Here is a 19,200-nt window from a genome sequence, read left to right on the forward strand (position 1 = left end):
GTGCCTTTTAGAGCCTTGAGTTCTTTGGCAATGGCAGTGACTTTTAATGATGTATCTCAAAATTCAGTTGATGAGACTCAATAGCAGAAACCCTGGCATTAAGAGAGGACCACTTATAAACATTTCGCTCAAGAGTAGTGGCTGTTTCTAATTTAAGTGGGTTCAGCATTTTCAGTTTGTCCATCAAATCCTCCACAGTAATTGGGAGGTATGACTTCCGAGGAGAAGCTGGGTCTTTTTTGAGGTGCTTGCTTCCACCCCACGCCCTACTTGCGGGCATATGAGGATGAGTTGCCTTGACATCCATTCTTATGCCATGGTGATTAAATAAGGAGGAAAAAGGTTGGGCGCAGACAGAGCAAGAGTTACGATAAAAACCAATGCTCTTGAGATGAAGTTAAATTAGCAAAAGTTTTACGATGCCAGGAGAAGCTTAACTCAGTAATGAGGAATAGTTTTGCTGATGAAGTGATGCACAAAAGTCTCTAGAATCAGCCGAAGTTCAAACTATTGAGGAAGTGACCCCAACAACGATGGAACAGGTTAGGTGCGAATGAGTTTACCAAAAATCCAGGTTGACCAGAGAGTTACTTTGTGGCCCTTTTAGAAGGATTCTGCACCACATGCTCTCCCACTGACACAGCAGGCTTCTCAGGCAATAGTGTAAAAAAAGAAAGAAAACGAAAACAAGCCAAAGGGCCAGTGAGAAAAATCAGTTCCTTAAATGTATCCCAGCTTGCTAAGAGGAAATGAAATGCAGTCAAGGCATTGAAACAGCTCAGACAAAAAAAACACTCCTGTTTCTGTCAGCAAGCATTCTTCAGGCAGTTCAGATGCGCTCTGGCAATAAAAAATGTTTTAAAAAAGGGAAGTGTAACGTAAGGGTTCACAAGGAGGGAAGGAGCCAACACAGAAGTGCAATATCACTGTTTTATTGGGTGGTTCTACAATGAACGACCTAAGTTTAACTTGTGTCCATAAGGCAAAGGTTCTTGTGGGGAAGGGGGGTAGCTTCCGGTTCTTGGGCTGGTGTAGTCCTCCTCTTCAGCCCGTCTCGCTCGAACCCAAAACAAAAGGAAAAGAAACGTGGCCGTAGCTCACAGCACGTTATCTCAAGACTTGGGGAAAGGGAGTGAGGGTAACACACGTGAGGAAGGCAAAAATACCGTCACCTGACATCCAAGAGCGAGTATACCCGGAAAGTGTAGGGTGCTGTGCTCAAAGTCCTCAGTGCCCGGTCGAGTCCCTCCCTCCCCCCTCGGTCCCTGCTCATTTAAAGGTTAACAAGGTACGCAAGCGTTTCCATACCTGGTATAGCCACCCATCTTCCTGCGCGTGGCTGGGCGATTCATGGGGACGTTGGCCTCCTGGCTTCTCCTGTGATGTCGCCTCCGGTTCATTCTCCCGATCCAGCTTGCGGATACCGGTTTCCCCGTCTTCAGCTTGGGCCGTCACTCCTGGGGCGAGTCACACTCCTCCGGCGTCCTCTGCGTCCAGTCCTCCAAGGTGGGTGGTTTCTCTTCGGCTTCCCGTCTCCGACTCACGCCGCACCATCCACAACTTCGCGTCTTCCGGGTCCGCCTTTGTCCTCCCCCTGCCCGACTCTGATAGGCCTGCGGACTCCTCCATCATAGGGGCGGAGTTCCAGTCCGGGAAGTCCAAGCCATCCTTAAAGGGCCCGGACTAGTCCTGAAAGCGAGATCGAGAGTCCGTTACGGGACATGTCTTGACCCTGTGACAGGAAGGAAGAGAAATAACAAGCAAACAGCACTCCGAATGGTAAATGTACTGACCTACATTTGTAAATGTCTTCTCATATTTAGAAGAGAAGTCAGAGACATCAAAGTCTTCTCATATTTACTAGAGAAGGGCCTCCATTTAATGAGGCAGGAAGCCACTCCGGTCGGTGAGGAGAAGGTTAAACCGGACCATTGAACGGTAGCACCACTATATGGTGGCTATCTTGCGTGCGTCCGACTGCATGCTCTCCATGGTTCTGCAAACTTTAGAGGTGATTAAATAGGCTAATGGTGTCAATTGGTAATATTTCAATACTTGTCTAGCAATGAGTTAGGGTATGTTTGTTACGTTTATCGATATGGGTAAGTAAATTTGCTGGCGTGGTTCAGTTACTTGGTGACTGGTGATCAGTATAGTTCTAGGTTTTATTAGTAGCTTTTTGGCTGAGCGTGTCAGTAAAGACACAGGAGTGGTTTTCTAATATTAAAGGTATGGCTCAAACATTGTATTTTTTATTATCTGCCATTTTATGAATGATTACATTCCAATGGTAGAGGTGGGTTTTAGTGCCAGAGGAGGAAAAAGACTCTTCAAGGAAACACTGGATTAGATGGTTTGTCTAGTTTTAGAAAATATCCATATGAGTGCATGTGTGTGAGAGACTGAATTTCTCCTACATGAACATTGGAAACATAAAAGCTCTGTTTCACAGTGGGGAGATCGCGTGCCATTCGTCTTCAACACTTCGATCGCCCTTCCCCCTTAAAGACACTTTACAAGTGAATGGTGTCTACTGCGTAGCTTTTGTTAGTTGTCCAAAACACCATCTTTATTTGTTGATAAAACCTTCAACATTGACCATTTTATGAAATCCACACATAATGATGCGCTTCATACATATGCGCCACAGGTTACCATGTATTTACAATTCGGCATCTCTTGAGGCGTGTTGTACCAGCAGGACACAACACAACCCCTTTTTCCACTATTTCCATTTGAGGTAACAATCTGTCGTCTAACCTTTAGACGCGGCCAACAGAGCCTCCAAGCACCGGCTACTAGGGTAGGGCCAGAGAGTCCAGGACCACCAGCAGGACAGCCCCCTCTCCCGCCAGCCCAGAGCCCCAATGACTGCCTCCCTGCTGCAGGGTCATCCAGTTTCCGTCCAAAAAAAGTCCCCGGCCTTTCTCTTGTCCGGGACCCCGCCACAGGGCAAGAAGCCAACTGGCGCTCTTGACCTCCCCCCAACAACTGCTTCCTCGCTAAGGCATTGCTACACTTTCCAGATGTAACGCAATGGCCCCCAGAATGGTTTGGACGAAGACTTCCAACCCTGCTCTGGACACATGTACCCCCTCTGCCCGATACCAATCCGAGTTCAATGTCTGCATCAGGCTATGCCTGATAAAACATATCTGTGACCCTCTCAACAATTTTTCTACCTCACGATTCATCTTTCTCAACGACGTGTTCACTGTGGCTGATGGTGTGTCGCCACCCCAAACTCTACGAGTGAGTACCACCGACTAAAATATAGTAGTGTCTGGTAAGACCCTCCTGATCCATGTGAATGTAGAGAACAGGGCCTCCTTCACTCCCCTCCTGCCCCCTGGGATCATGCTTTCGGCCCCCGAGTGAATCACCAGCACATCCGGAATAGGCAAACCTTTGTAGATGGCGCACTCTGCAAATGGGCTGTGATATCCTCCACACGTTGCCCATCAATCCCTATCCAATATGACCGGCTCCCATGGCCCTTTGTGTCCTCTCCTCCCTGGACTCGCTGAACCATTTCCCTGCTCTGAGTATGACCGCATCTCCACACCAGCATACTTGTGTCCACTGACTTGCCACCACTGCTTGCGAGACCAAAAAGAAATAGAAAGAGAAAGAGGTGCATAATTACAAAACCGCCAAAGTCCAGACCCCTACCTACACCAGCTGCGGTCTTACATAGCGCTCAAAACACGATGAACTCCACCTGCCCACCTTCTTGATTGCTTCCGATGAGAGTCCCAATTTAGCTGCTGTAGTGGCAGCCCCAATACGAAATGAATGTGATGTGAAATGAGCAGTCTCCTCGCCCAACAGTTCCAGCGCGCGCTTACATAATCAGGTGAACAGAAATCTCGTCAGAGGTGTTCCATCTGCATATACAAGAAGCCTATCATCTCCGCACCCAGGTCTCATCTGCAGGAACTTCTCAATCAGCACCACCGGGCAATAACATTCCCCCTGAACAGCTCTTAGCTGTACCCACACACCTTTTCCCAGCGGGTCCGTTTTTGACCTTCTCACTCTCACTTGCAGTAATTCAGCGGCCACCACTACCAAGGCGATTCCCCCTTGTCTGTCCACCTTAGAACTTGGTACAAGCTCCGATATCCGGAAAGCCCCAAAAAAGGCTAAAGAATTTGCTAATCTCAGCAAAAAAAAGTGACATACACACCTGCGTTAACACCCCCATGATATTCACCAACCTAGGTCTATAGGTCTCCTGTTATCCTTCACCCTTGGAGCCAGCTGTTCCCAACCTTTTATGGCCCTTCTAACTCTGAGGTCTTTAGTGGGATCTGCTACCCCTTTTATTCCTGCAAAGAAGGCAATTGCAGACAACTGTCTGCGGACCAAAGTCTGGGACCTTCCATTCTCTCTCTATCGAACTATGAACAACAGCACTCCCTGCGGTATAAATTTCTCTGCACCCCTTTTTCTCTGCAGGACTGCTTGCTATACCTGCCATGTCTTCTCATACCTACTCTTAGTCTTGGGCGCAACAGAAGCCGCTATGAGGTCAGAAGCAACGGGGAACCAAACTTCCACAGGCTTTCCGGGAAGGCCGTCATCTGAATGTCTGCTTGTGGCCATCGCGCTCTGAATTCTGTCAACTTAAAACGAGACAGGGAGTCAGCTACTGTGTTTTCTACACCTGGTACATGTTTGGCAGTAAAATGCACATTACGCCTGAGGCAACCCCGCACCATCTCTTTCAGCAAACGGAGTACCCACGGGCATTTTGCCCTTTGGCTGTCCGACCAAAACACAATTTGTTTGTTTTCTAGCCCCATATCTTATGGGAAATAACTCTAGGAATGTGATATTACGGACCAACCCCGTCCTGTCCAAATCCGCTGGCCAATGCTGCATACACCACCTTGATCCTAGCACTGCTCCGAAGCCGACACTGCCCGCTGCATCAGTGTAAAGCTCTAGCTCACCGTTGGCCTGTGCCGGCTGTTGCAATATCACCGATCCATTGAAACACTCCAAGAAATCTCTCCACATGACCAAATCGTCCTTCACTTCCACTGATAGCCTAGTGTGGTGGTGTTTCGCCCTCACCCCGCTCACTTTACGAGCGCTCCACAGCCATCCCCCTTCGAGCGCCACATGTTCCCAGCACCCGCGATTCATCTCTGCGCTTCACACGCATCTCTGGGATTACTCCTTTCGCCCCGCAGGCTCCCCCCTACAATCACGCAATTCCTAATTAGCAACACCCGTTCCGCGTCCCTAACCATTCCGCCATTACCCAGTATTTTCAGTATAAGTCCCACCTAGTTTCCTCATCCCCCAGCTATGCTGCGAGGCCCCTCAACTTGAGAATCACCACCAGCGCCGCCAGGCCCGTCAGCCCACTCCACACCAACTGCTCCGGCTGCACCTTTCCGACCAACCACCAGAGGCAAGAGGATAAAGAGGACTACTCCCTCGAGACCCGCATTTTTATGGGCTTCTGGGCGGGATGCCAGACGAACCTCCCTGTTATCTCGCATTACCTTGTGACCCTCCCCATGACTAATTCTGAGGAAACGAAACCGTTCCTTCAGGCCCAGAATTCCCACTAAAGGCCACTCTACCCTAGGCGCGGGTGGGGGTGCCTCTCAGTCCATCGATTCGATCAATGATGCGACAATTGAAACACCCACCAGTCTTCAGAAGAAAGATGCTCCAACCAGGGCACATAGGCACATACATACAAACATTAAAAATGAATTGTTGGCTTGAGTGCATGTTTTACACATTAGTTTAGACTCTGAATTATTTAATCACACTATGGTGCCGGGAAATGTAAACCAGCTGAGTTTTTCAGAGGGTGCTGTTAAATGTACCACTATTTCACTTTTACACTAGAGTAGATGGGTGCAAGAGCTATCCCTCAGGTAAAGGACGCACACACATCTACCATTGCCGTTTCTTTTCTTGCACAATATGCACAAAAATAACATAACCTGACACGAAAGGCAAGCAGCTGCAAACGAGTCAAGAACAAAATGAATGACAATGCATTTACATTTGAAAAGCAGCAATTTATTTGCAAAATTAAACTTAACTGTAACAAGCCTCTGCCTTAGTTTTCAAATGAATTGTTTTCCTATAAGTCGTTATCGCATCCATATTTTTTAATGCTGCCTCCTGGGACAAACGTCAGGGGGCATTACGATCAACCAGTATGCTCAGAGGCTGAGGGGATACCCTTTGCCCCCTGGCTATTTAAGCTACAGCTCAGCACAGTAAATGGGTAATTTAGCTATTGTTGAGGGTGGTAAGTAAGGGCAAAAAGAAAGCATAGAAACATATACATTTAATATTCTAAAAACATAACTGGTTTGATTAACTCAGGCTGTAATAACGGTTTTCTAAAGTTTTGTAGTTGTGTTTTCAATCAATCAATAAAAACTTTATTTCCGTTTAATTTGCAAACCATAAAAGTACAATATACAGCATCCATAGTTCATTGAAAAGAAAACAGAAAAAGTCATTACCAAGATACAATGTTACAAAATTAGCAGCAATTTATATCAATACGTAATATAATAAAATATATAAATACAGAAGAATATTTGATAAAGTTCCTTAACAGTCCAAGCATTTTCTGTACTTTAGGGTTGATTTCAGGAATTCTAATACAAAGAGAATGCTGTTGCTATGTAATAATTGTAGATACATCATGGCAGGTCTGATCTGATTAAAATTAAATTTCTTTAAAAGATGTAGCAGATAGCGCTTGCGGGGAAATTCGTAAAATTTACATAAAAACATAAAATGCAGCATGCCCTGCGGAGACTTTCCGTCGCAGCCGCAGGGAGCTGCTTCTTTATTAAAAACAGTTCTTTGTCGTCTAACAAGCAGATAGTAAAACTAGTTAATTCGAAATCTAGTTAATAAAAATTTCTCATAAGATGTTAGTGAGCCCATTAAATAAGGTTCAATAAATGGGGTTGTTTTTAACATAACATATGTTCTGACACTCGATCTCTGAACCCCTGTGGCTCTCCACAATGTTCTCCTTTCCATGAGGACTGCCGTTTTAATTGCCTCCACGTCCTTCTTGGAGATACAATCAGGGGTTTCAAATAGCTCAACCGGACCTGGGCTCAAAAACCTCGTCTTTAAGTATTTCAACCAAGGTATAGCCAATGAATTATCCCTAGAGAGACAATCTTTTAGAATCATATGCGTCAAGGGGATGTCTGGATTTAACCATAGTTGTGTTTTATTAGTTGCCTTAGTGAGGTTTGGTCACTTTTTAGTGATGATTGTGTAAAGTTGTAAATTGTAAATGTGTGTTATTAAAGTGGTAGGTGGGGTATGAGTAAGGTTATATGTGACCTCAATACATTTCTAGGGATGACAGATAATTGAAGGTGAAGGTTGCCCCCATAATGTTTTCTGGGCAAATAAAAAATACTGTAGTTATTGTTAGTAGAGTAGTGACTGTTGTTCAGTACATTTTTCATAAGTGGTGCAGCAAATTTGAAGATGCCTTTCAGTGATATTTTGGGTGTGTTTAAGTAGACTTGTCAAATGTGTTCAATAGTTGTATACAAATTTGGCGATCTGTACAATTGTAGGTACGGACACATAACGTAGGCGTGGTTCAAGAAAGTTATATATTTGTGTCTATATAACTTTAGGTAGTAAACTTTTGGGTTTTGGTTAGCATAGGTGATGGGGAGCTCAGCAGAATAGTAAGTTTGTAAATATGGATGAAACATGTTATTCACCTAAACTGTACTTCGCGTTCAACCAAATAAAAAATGAAGGTCAGTACATTTACACATGTGGTACAGTGAAGTTGGAGATGTAGGTCATTGACATGTTTGATATGGTTTACTAAAATTGGAGGTTTGATTTAATAATGGTTTGGGTCTGAGGAAGTCATCTTAAGCATGTTGGTTAGTAAAGTTCCGGCTCGACTCAGTAGAAATATATATGTGAATGAAACACAATGTAGGAGTTCTTCATTAAGGTTGTTGGAGTAGTACGCCCATTTCTGACTCATATGATAGCAAAGTTCTAAGTGTGGCTCATTAATGATTTATGTGAGATTCAGTATTGTGCAGGAGGTTTAGTATAGTTGCAAGTTGGTTCAGTAAAATGATAGTTGTAGTCCAGCAAAATTAAATGGCTAGCACAATACATTTCTGGGGATGGTGGAGTGAAGATTAATTTAAGGGTAATTTCAACTGAAGGTGATTCAATTAAGGGTGCCTGGTGTGCTGAAGTAAAGTTGTCTGTCTTAATCAGTAAATTCAAAAGAGCTGGTCCATAGAGTTGTTAAGGTATAGTTCAGTAAGGAAATAGGCATGATTAGCATTTCCAGTTTAGCTCATTAAAGTTGTATGCATGCATGTGTGTATGGGTGGGTGTTTGTGTATGTGTGTGTGAAAAATGTCTGTGTCTGTGGGGCAAAAACGTATGGAGTCATAAAACTGTATGTGTGCAGTGCAAAATCTGCAGGTATGTATCCTCAGTCAAGTCTGAAGTTAGGCTAAGAGGGCTATATTTCTTGCACAGTTAAGTTTTAATTTCTTTTCAGAAAATGTGTTTTGTAATTCAATGCTTTGGAGAGGTTGAACAGCCAAGCCTTTTCTGTGGCTCAGTAAAGTTAGGGGTGTGTATGTGTATGGTCTAGCATTGATCAACAAGGTTCTAGTTGTGGGCCTTACAGGTGTGGCTGAATAAACGTGCAGCTGCTGTGAGTCAGTGTACTTGTGAGAGTTATTCAGTAACGTTTTAGAGATGGCTCAATAATGCTGTAGAGTAATATTTATGATTGAATGAAGTCCTAAACAGGTCATTACATTTGTATATGTCGATCGGTTCAGATGTTGCTGTAGGCCAGTAATGTAGCAAGTGTGGTACTGAAAATATAAGAGTGTTTAAGAAGGTCAAGGCATAGGCCAATCAAGTTGAATGCATGGCTTAGTAGTGTTTTATCATGTTTAAACCCCTCTAATCTCTGCATTTTTTTGCCTCCCACAGTGGATGGAGAATGGACACCCTGGACAACATGGTCGAATTGCTCACAAGATTGTACAGGTGTCATAGTCCGTCGTCGAGAATGTATACCACCACGAAATGGAGGACGTCACTGTACTACCCTGCCGGGGTCTTCAACTAGCCTAATGGAGATTGGTAAGTTTCCACATTATACCTACTACCATGTAGATAAAAGTTTTGTGCAGGCCGCCCTTGAAGCAGTCGCTATAATAATGAAATGAAGGGCGGCACACAGTACGAGAAATAAGCACCTACAGTGTGACACAAACAGAAAAATAAGAAGTAATTCCCAAAATAATATAGAAACACTCACGGTGTAGGGAAACTGTAGTTGGGCGGTTCTGCTGCCCGATAAACGGAAGTGATGTTCCCAGAGCTTCTACCAAAGAGGAGCCTGCAAGCAAGAGGGGCACAGGAGTGAACCAATCCCAAGCAGCAGGCGGGATTACACTCCGTAAATTACTTACACCACGTCTTCCAGACAGCGCATTTGCACTCCTAGGCTTAACTTAAAAAGGGAATTCTCAAATCACAACATAATTGATGCCCTCTCCTGAATAGAACCTGCAGTTAAAAAGCAAAACCTCACAGTTGACAGTGACTGGAAGAATATATATATATATATATAGATTCCTCCAGTCACTGTCAACGGTTAGGGTTTGCTTTTTAACTGCAACTTTTGCTCTATAGAAGAGGGCATCAGTTATATTGTGATTTGAGAATTCCCTTCTTATATGTATTTTAAACTTGTAATGTTTTTATATGTTTTATGCTATTTTTTTTTTATGTTGTATATATATATATATATATATATATATATATATATATATATATATATATATATTGAAGCTCCGCAGGCCTGCAACCAGCAACAAATCGGCACTCACAGCAGAGATTAAACCAGATAAGGTTTATTTTGCGCAAACAATGAAAACTCAGACGCATTTCAGCACTTGCCTTCGTCAGTGTCAGCTGGCGAAGGGAAGGCGGAAGTAAATAAAGGCATTACAATTGAAAGTAAAAACGGACCATAATGCAAATTAAAGCGCCATCTTAGAGTGGTGAAATAACGCTATTTACAGTGCAAAAGTGAATTTTCTCGAGCAATGCATATGCAGCTATACAATTGATCATATCTCAATCGATTAAACTAATAAATTATCTGTATTCAAACATTAAGCCCTGGATGGGCAATTATTCAGTTCAAATTGCAACTCAAAATCATAAATCAGCATCAATTCCATTGCTCGACTACATATTCCTGCGCTGGTCAACAATTCAAAGTTCTGTTCCCCATGCAATAATTATTATAATTAAGGCCTGGATGGCCATATTCATCAAACTCCAATTTAGAATAACCAAAACTTGCATAACCATATTAAATCAAAAGGGGGTTGAACTGTAGACCAAAATGATTTCTAAAAGCATTTAGATGTAAGTATAGATCTTCTACAGACAGTGACACAGTTCATGGTTCGAGGATCGTGTTTATAGGTGTGATAATAGCTCTTCCCCTGCGTTAAGTCCTCCTGGTGACTTAGTTTGGAGGTCGATAATATATCGTGACTCCAAACGCCTGAGTCTTTGTTTCAGATCTCCACCCCTGATGTCTTGTGGGATGCAGTCTAAGCTGAAGAAGCTAAGTTGGGTCCTATCACTATTATGATGACTTGCGAAGTGCCGGGCCATCGGATAGCTTTCATCCTTGTTAGCAATGGCCCGTTGGTGCTCTAAAATCCTGAGCTTAACTGCTTTCGTGGTGCTCCCTACGTACATCCGTCCGCAGGGGCACTTCAAGCAGTATACCACAAATGTGGTTGAACAAGTAATAAACTTGTTAATTCTGATCTTGGATTCCTTGTGTGGTACCTGGTAGCTCAATACCCTATGGCTATTACTGCAGGCCTTGCATTTCCCGCATGGATATGAGCCATGCATAGCCTGCAGTTCTCCTTTGGACTTTCCCTTTGATAGGTGGCTAGTGACCAGTCTGTCTTTTAGTGATCTTATTTTTCTAAAAGTTATCATAGGATGTTTTTGTAGGTCCTTTCCAATTACAGTGTCTGATTGGAGGATTCCCCAATTTTTAGACATGATGGCTCGCACTTTGTTCGCCGCCACCGAGTAATTTGTAATAGGTCTTATGATGCCACTCCCACCTTTGGGAGTTTCAATCTTCTTGTCCTGTAAGAGGGTATGTCTCTTAACTTGACTTGCTTTCTTCTCAGCTTGTTGGAGGGTAAATGCAGAGTAGCCGCGAGATCTGAAGCGTTTCACGCTTTTTTGTGCGGCCTCTGCGTAATCTCTCTCCAGGGAGCTGTTGCGCTTAATCCTCAACAGTTCCCCGTAGGGGATGCTTTTTACCAGGGAGGTCGGATGGCTACTGCGTCCGTGGAGGACAGAGTTACCCGCCGTCTCTTTCCTATAGAGGGCGGTTTGGATCGTGCCTGACTCAACGAATACCCTTAGATCTAAAAAGATGACCTCTCTTTTACTCATTGAATATGTGAATTGCAGGTTGAGATCATTTTGATTGAGAATCGTAATGTACTCTTGTGCTGAGAGTTCAGACCCCCTCCAAATTAGGAAGAGGTCGTCGATATACCTTATTTAGCATATCACATTCTCCACCCAGGGGGTTTTGTCGTCTGCCCAGGCCACCTGCTTCTCCCACCAGCCCACGAAAAGATTTGTGTAGCTGGGGGCGAAGCAGGTGCCCATCGCAGTCCCCCTCACTTGCCTGTACCTCTGATTTTGGAAAATAAAGATGTTATTATTCAAACAAAAGAATATAAAATCCAAAATCATTTTGCTATGCTCCAGGTATCGGGCGGGTCGTAGATTCAAAAAAGTCTTAACTGCTGCAACTCCATCATGATGTCTAATGCTCGTGTAGAGGCTCGAGATGTCCATAGTGATCATCAATAAATCATCCTCCCATTCCACATCTTGTATTTGCCTTAAAAAGTCTTTAGAGTCCTTAGTGTAAGAGCTCAACTGCGATACCCAAGGGGCCAAGAATGAATCGATGAATTTCGAAATTTTTTCAGTTAATCCACCGATTGATGACACGATTGGTCTCCCTGGTGGTTGCGTGGCATGTTTGTGGATCTTTGGGAGGTGATAAAAACTCGGTAGTCTCGGTTGTTTGTTCTGTAGAAATAAGTATTCCTCCCTGCTCAGTATTCCTTTTCCATACCAGTGTTCGACAAGGGAGTTGTAATCCCGAATACTTTCCTGGTATTCGCGTTCCGTTGTGGGCATATAGTTATTACGGTCCTGTAGTTGGCAGAGGGCTTCCTTACAGTATTGTTCATGACTCTGGATAACAACATTACCGCCCTTATCTGAGGGCTTTATCACTATTGAGTCGTCCTGTTCCAAACTGCTGATGGCTTATATGTTTTATTTCTTGCACTGTTTTTCATTTGAATTGTGAGAAACAATAATAAAATTGTGGTTTCTCATAAACTCAATTTTAATCTTCACTTTACACCTATGCACTGCACTCAGTCCCCATACACTTCACTCCTCTCATCTGCTAGGAATCATATATGAACATCCTCAGGCTCCCCTTCACTGTGATAGGGTTGCAGCCCTTAGGGTCACCAGTGTGACTATAAAGAGGAGACCCAGATGATGAAGCATGTCACCATCTTGGTGAGTGATGGAAATACGTAAAATTAATTTTTATTTTTCCACATTTCTTCCTTATTAGTCGCAGCGAGTGTCTCAGTGGTGTGTTTTCTCTGCAGTTCTTTCAGTGTATGGCGTAGTTCTGTAGACCCATGGATAATCTAGGCATTATGCTCACTCACCAAAGTTTGCAAGCGCTCCAACAAATTTCTTCCCATTATTTTGGCAGTTGAGTTGATCAGTGATATCGGGCAATAGCACCATGGATTCCCCTTTGAGACTTTTTTAAAGATGGGGACAATGGTCGCATGGGACCAGTTGTTAGGTGGGACCATTATTAGAATTGTCTTAAAGATATTTGTCAATATATAATGCTATGCGTCGGGACTCGGCCCCGCCGGTGCCACCGACGTGGGCGGCCTGGGAAGCGGACTTAGGTACACCACTCGACCAGGGGCAACGTAAGCGAATTGGGGCCCTTACACGGAAGGTATCTTGCAACGCACACTTTAAATTAAAACACTTTAATCTCCTGCACCTACCTCACTCCAATCTTATTGAAGTGCTATTCCCCGGATAGGGGTGATACTTGTCCCAGATGAGCGTGGGAGGGGCGGGATTCCTGCACACGGCTTGGGACTTGCCCCTAATCCAGAGCTTTTGGGCGAGCGTAGTAGAACACATAGTGGCCACGACGGGACTCCGTGTCACACCGACGCCTTTGCACTGCCTGTTGGCACTGGTCCCTAGGCCAAAGAAATGAAGGCTGTCCTATAGGCTAATGCAATTGATGTTGGTACTAGCAAGACGCAGGGTGGCTATGACCTGGATGGGTCAGAGGGCCCCGGAGGTGCCCACGTGGCTCAGGGATGTGAGGGAATGGTCCCTAGCTGAAGAGACAAAAATGCAGAGCAGCAGGAGGGATGAAAAACTACAAGAGGACCTACTGGCCTGGCGTGTCATGTGTGCTACAGGGTAAGAGGGACGGGGACACACGTCCCACAGCGATTCTGAAGGGGCGAGTGTCAAGCTATTCTCGCCGCAGGGATCGGGTTCTGAGGAGGAGGCCGAGGGAGTCCCCTAGAGTGAAGCTAGTATATTGCGTAGTGTATGGTCTGGTTATGTACTCACAGTGATGCAATTCTTGTATGTTATTCTGCTATGCCTTTGGAGTGATCGTGTGACTCAGTGGAGCCTCTAGCTAACAAAAGTGCCTTAAAGACTCAGACGATGTGAATACATGCTGTTTTAATGCCATTTGGTGGGAGTGTTTGTATGCTTGTACAATAAACTGAAAAAAAAGTTAAAAAAAAAAAGATATTTGTCAAAAGGGGAGCCAACAAAAGTATATTTCCTTCAAAATGATCTGCCGGTATCCCATCCGACCAGGGGGCTTTCCAAGCGGGGCATCTACTTCAGCTATCACATCACTAAATTCAATCTCTAATCCTGAGAATGGCATAGAGGAGGACAAAGGTGAAAAGGATGAAACTGGGGAGGCTCGTGTTGCAATGATGACTTTGTCTGCACTAGCAGAATACTCCAAAGAAACAGGGCCAGAGTACAGGTGAGTAACATGTGCTACTTAGCCTTCCAGTGGAATCACTGTATCCAAACGAGACCTGTTTTTTTCTTTGAAATAGTTATGATTCACTGTCTCCCAGAAAGCTTTATAATGTTTGAGATCACTTCCAGTACTAGGGAGTGATACGCCTCCTCGCTGATAGTCTTTTTACGGACCCTTAAAGCCTTCTTTTATGCCTTCCTGCAACTGCGTAACCCCTCCAAATTCCTGTTGGCTTCTTTAAGTGCTGCCGGCAGCTAATAATGAACTTTATTGCAGTTGGTATCGAATCATTTAGCTTGCTTCTTGTTATTGGGACTGTGAACATGTCATGTACTGTGGGATCACTGACATAATATCGAATTCACAAATATAGAATTACCAAAATATCGAAGAAAAAATATAGAATGCAAAAATATCGAATTCCTATCTACAAACAGGTAAGTACAAAAATATCGAATCAAAAATATAGTTTTAAAAAATATAGTTAGTCAAAATATCTAATTTTTTAAAATGTCTTAAAAGTAATTTATATTTAATGAAATAATAAATATAACATTTACTATTACCACTCCAGTGAGTGCAACAGTAGGGAAAGCATTGGATAGCGTACGGATAAAAATTACTATTCCCACTCCAGAGAGTGCAACAGTAGGGAAAGCGTTGGATAGCGTAGGGGTAAAAATGACTATTCCCACTCCAGAGAGTGCAACAGTAGGGAAAGCATTGGATAGCGTAGGGCTAAAAATTACTACTCGATATTAAATTATTTACCTTCAATTCAATATTTTTCACCACTATAATCTGTCCATTCGATATTTCGTCCATTCTATATTTTGACTTCGATATTTTTGTAATTCTATATTTTGAATTCAATATTTTGTCTTGTTACCGTACTGGGATTCAGATTCTGTCAAATCTGTTTAGTAACTCGGATTCCCCCCCCCCCCCCCCCGCCCCCCAAGTTAATATTTCACCAACGCACAGAAAGAAATCAGGGAGTATTAAGCCCAATAAAGCAGACAGGAAAGAATCATTATCAACCTTTGTCCAGTTCATGGTCACCCCTTTATTCTTCATATATGTCAGTGGTAGGGGACTAGCTTCTAACTGTTTCTTAGCAAAAAAATGTGTCATAAATTGCCAAAACTAGACGCCTATGATCGCTAAGGGGAGATTCTGATAAAAAAGTCAACTTCCCATTTTCTTAGATTTGCAGAGAATAGGATAAAATCAATTGGACTGTTACTACCCCCCTAAAAAAAAGTAGAGGTTATAACTGGATCAGTGCTCAGGGAGGCACGGTCAAATATTAAGTTATATTCCATGTGTACCACATTAAGTTAATCACTACACGAACAATGGACAAAATGGGCAATGAGGTCCCTATCGTTGTCGACCAGCCGACAAGACTCAGATGAGTATAGTTGTCAATGCTTCAAATTAAAATCCCCACCATACAACCACATTACTGTACCTTATATTTCTTACACTACGTTCAATGTCCTCATGCAGTGATTTTGCCATTGCGCATTGCTTGGATCAAAATGTATTGTTATAGAAATGTATCAATAACACATGCTTTGTTAGACAATGTAACATGATGAATTGATAGTGTACAGAACACAGGCTCTTCCATATAACCTGACCCAGAAACACAAGAGAGATAAGAGTGATAAGTCTTCCCTTGACCCTGCTCATGGATCCTGGAACCACAGGAGTGAAATAGGTGGCAAAGCCATCAATGGACACCGTGTCAGTAAGGCAGGTTTCCTCTAGGCAGAGAACTGCATAGCATTCAATAAAGTTTTGCCAGTCTAAACCTGCCAACTTGTTTGTCAAGCCAGCCATATCCATGAGGCTATCATTATAGATTTGCGTGTACAGTTCTGAAGGCCATGACTGAAGATGTTTCTTTCACAATAGGTAGATGTCTGGTCTATCTGCGAAATGGGCATGAATGTGTTTGACACAGTTACATGATAAGGAGATTTAATAGCTCCAACGTCGTTTTTCTGATTGGTCTGTAAAAAAAGCCCATACAATTTGCTAATGATATTCTAATATACAAGCAAACATAATTTAGTAGGGTTGTGTATGTGCCATAGAAATATGCTTGACATCTGTATACCATAGCTTTGAATGTTGGTTCGACTGAGCAGGACTTATTTCCTGTTTGCTTAGGTAATATTTTAATCTCTAATAAAAGCACTGTAGGACTGTTGTACCAAGCACTAGATGAGAAGCAATTTGACATTAAAAACTACCTATCATGGAACATTGACAGATCTCCAGTACTAGTAAACATTAGGATGTCTTTAGTATTTCTCTTTTCCAAGGGCACCACTCTGAGCATTTCTATAAGGGAAGGTAATGTGCTCTATGCTCCCTCACCAAGGGCACACGGAACTATATCACAGTGGGGCAGTGAAACACTTTTGAAAAGGGACAGAGGTCATGCTTCTAAAAATGAAAACACCATAAGTCATTTAAAAATGTCATTAATGATGTATAGAAATTGATGTTTATGTATAAAAAGAATAAAATGTACTAGGAATACTCCTGGTGACACTTTTGTTTACTCAGGCATATTTAAAAAATATTATAGCATCATTCCTCTGGTCAAAGGCCTAAATATAATTTATTGAAAACATTAATTTTTTTCTTGATTCACTGCTCTAAGAATGAGCTTCAAAATCTACAATGTAATTACTTTGTAAAGCAATTTTTATTTCCTATAATGCTCACTGCTCTAAGAATGAGCTTCAAAATCTACAATGTAATTATTTTGTAAAGCAGTTTTTTATTTCCTATGATGCTCATACACAAATAGCAACTCACCCAGCCAATTCATTTTGTCAATATAGGGCAATAAATGTGTAGCTTCCCTTTACATATAACTAGAGCATCCTTCTGTTGCATGGGGGACATTAGCTCCAGAGTCTGATTTTGTACAACTTGACACAGCTATACTGATTCAGAACCATGTGATATGTATTAACAGTAAGCATTATTTTCTCCCTGTCCAGAACCCTGTCAGATAGAGGGATGTCCAAAAACAACATCATGTCCTGGTGACCTAGTTGGCGGAGACTGTGCCCCATGTCCTATGACCTGTGCTGACTTATCCAATAGGGAGAGCTGTGAGGAGGAGAGGGACTGCTCCACAGGTAAGTGAACATGCTATCTTTTTGCAAATAATCTTTATGGCTCCAGAGAATTGTTGAGTAGCTCAGTTTGCTAAGTCAACCCCTGGCCAATTCTCTCTTTGTGGTCAGCAACAAAAATAATGGGCACACCCAGAAAATAATTCATTTGCTGATGCCACAGAGAAGTTTTACTTATAGTGTGCAACTCATAAATGCAGTAATGTTGATATATTTTCTGCATTTATGTAATATGTATCATTCGAGAGGAAGACAGAGTGGTTTAAAAGCTCATGTAAGATGAGGAAGTAGAGAACATGAATAATAAAAACGTTTGTTTTTATTTAGGAGATTTGTATAATGCTAATATCATGGATAACAGAGCCCCTATGCAATATTTGACGCAGCTCACCACAGAGGGCCTGATTTACATAAGAAAATATACACTTTTGTGTAAGTTTAAGATTGTTTGTTATTCACAAATGCATTTTACAGGGAGTATCTTTACGACTGTGGAGTCTCCGCACATAAAAAGACTGTCCTAATTTTTATGTGTGGAGACTCCGCAATCATAAAGATACTACTCGTAAAGAACCTCTGTGAATAGTAAAGAATTGTAAACTTACACAAAAGTGAAATTTTACCTTTGTGAATAAGGCCCAAAGTCAATAATTTTGTCAGAGGGCAGTCTAAATAACTCAGGTGTGATACTACAGAGAAGGGAGCGTATCAATGAATTGCATAAGTCCTGTGGAATAGTGTATTGATTAGAAATATGTATATCTTTGAGCCATCAAACATTGCCACAATTACTGATCGATATTGAAATCTTCACATTTACATTGTTAGGTAAATGTATTTTCCAAGTATTTATTTTGTCTTCAGTTATATTTTGGCTGTCTAGTTTTAGATTTAAACCTATAATAACTGATAAACCCTGAACCGAAAGGGAAATAGCCTTCACCCGTATAAACATATAAACACTGAAAAAACACATGCACCTCCACAAACTAAATGCCATTCAAAGAAAGGAAAAGGAGAGTGAAAGAGTCATTTTTTTCTTCCAGAGGGGGGCAATATAATGTAACTTTGTTATACAAGCTAGCAGCAAGAAATAATAGGCTAAAATATTCTGCTTGGGTTTTGTTGTTTAGTGATGTCACTAAAATATTGTTTCTTTTTTTTGCTTTTTTCACTTGTGTGGTCTTTGGTCTAAAGATACAAGGTTTAGAAGCATGTTTTAGGTCTTGTTTAATTATCTAATGTAAACTTTAGAGAATTAGAAAATGTAAAAATCATACTTGATATTTTGGCTGCGTTTGATTTTTTCACAGATAGGTAAAATGGCTGGTTTCATAAGAATCTTCCCGAATATGTGCCATCACATTTACCCACGGAGTGGGTAAAACCCTTGATACATCAGCCCCCAGTTTCTATTGAGTCAGTATTGATAGTAGGTGAATTGACAACTCCCCAGGCTTTAAACATTCAAAGAAAGGTCTAGTGACAAGCATATGTGAATAGAGTACAATCACCATGCAGATGATCCAAAGAGCTTAATATTGGTAAATGCGGCTTCAGTGCCATTTTGAGAGATAATGGTCAAGGATCATTGAAACAAAAAATAATAGCTTTTGACAACTTTTATTATCCTAGAGAAGAACTGTATACTAGAATATTGCAGTGCACATACTGTCTTAACTTCAATCATATGTACTGGTCATCTAAGCATGTGCTTCATGCCTAGCCGAATTACGTTTATTAAAAGTTGTGAATGTTAACACAGCATGCTTATTTGTAAAGCACAAGTCGAACCTCAAGGGTAAT

At 42.2% G+C, this 19,200-nt stretch overlaps 1 protein-coding gene across 1 annotated transcript in view; it reads left to right on the top strand.

Annotated features, from left to right (window-relative positions):
• LOC147685082 (SCO-spondin-like) overlaps positions 1-19,200 on the top strand; it is a 1,395,910-nt gene that overhangs the window by 219,504 nt on the left and 1,157,206 nt on the right. Inside the window, exons 22-23 of the mRNA XM_086939757.1 lie at positions 9,010-9,162; positions 17,257-17,397. Coding sequence (XP_086795883.1) covers positions 9,010-9,162; positions 17,257-17,397 — 294 coding nt within the window. The remainder of the gene's footprint in view (positions 1-9,009; positions 9,163-17,256; positions 17,398-19,200) is intronic.

The sequence above is a fragment of the Lissotriton vulgaris genome, chromosome 10 (genome assembly GCF_964263255.1).
Source record: "Lissotriton vulgaris chromosome 10, aLisVul1.2, whole genome shotgun sequence".
Lineage (NCBI taxonomy): Eukaryota > Metazoa > Chordata > Amphibia > Caudata > Salamandridae > Lissotriton > Lissotriton vulgaris.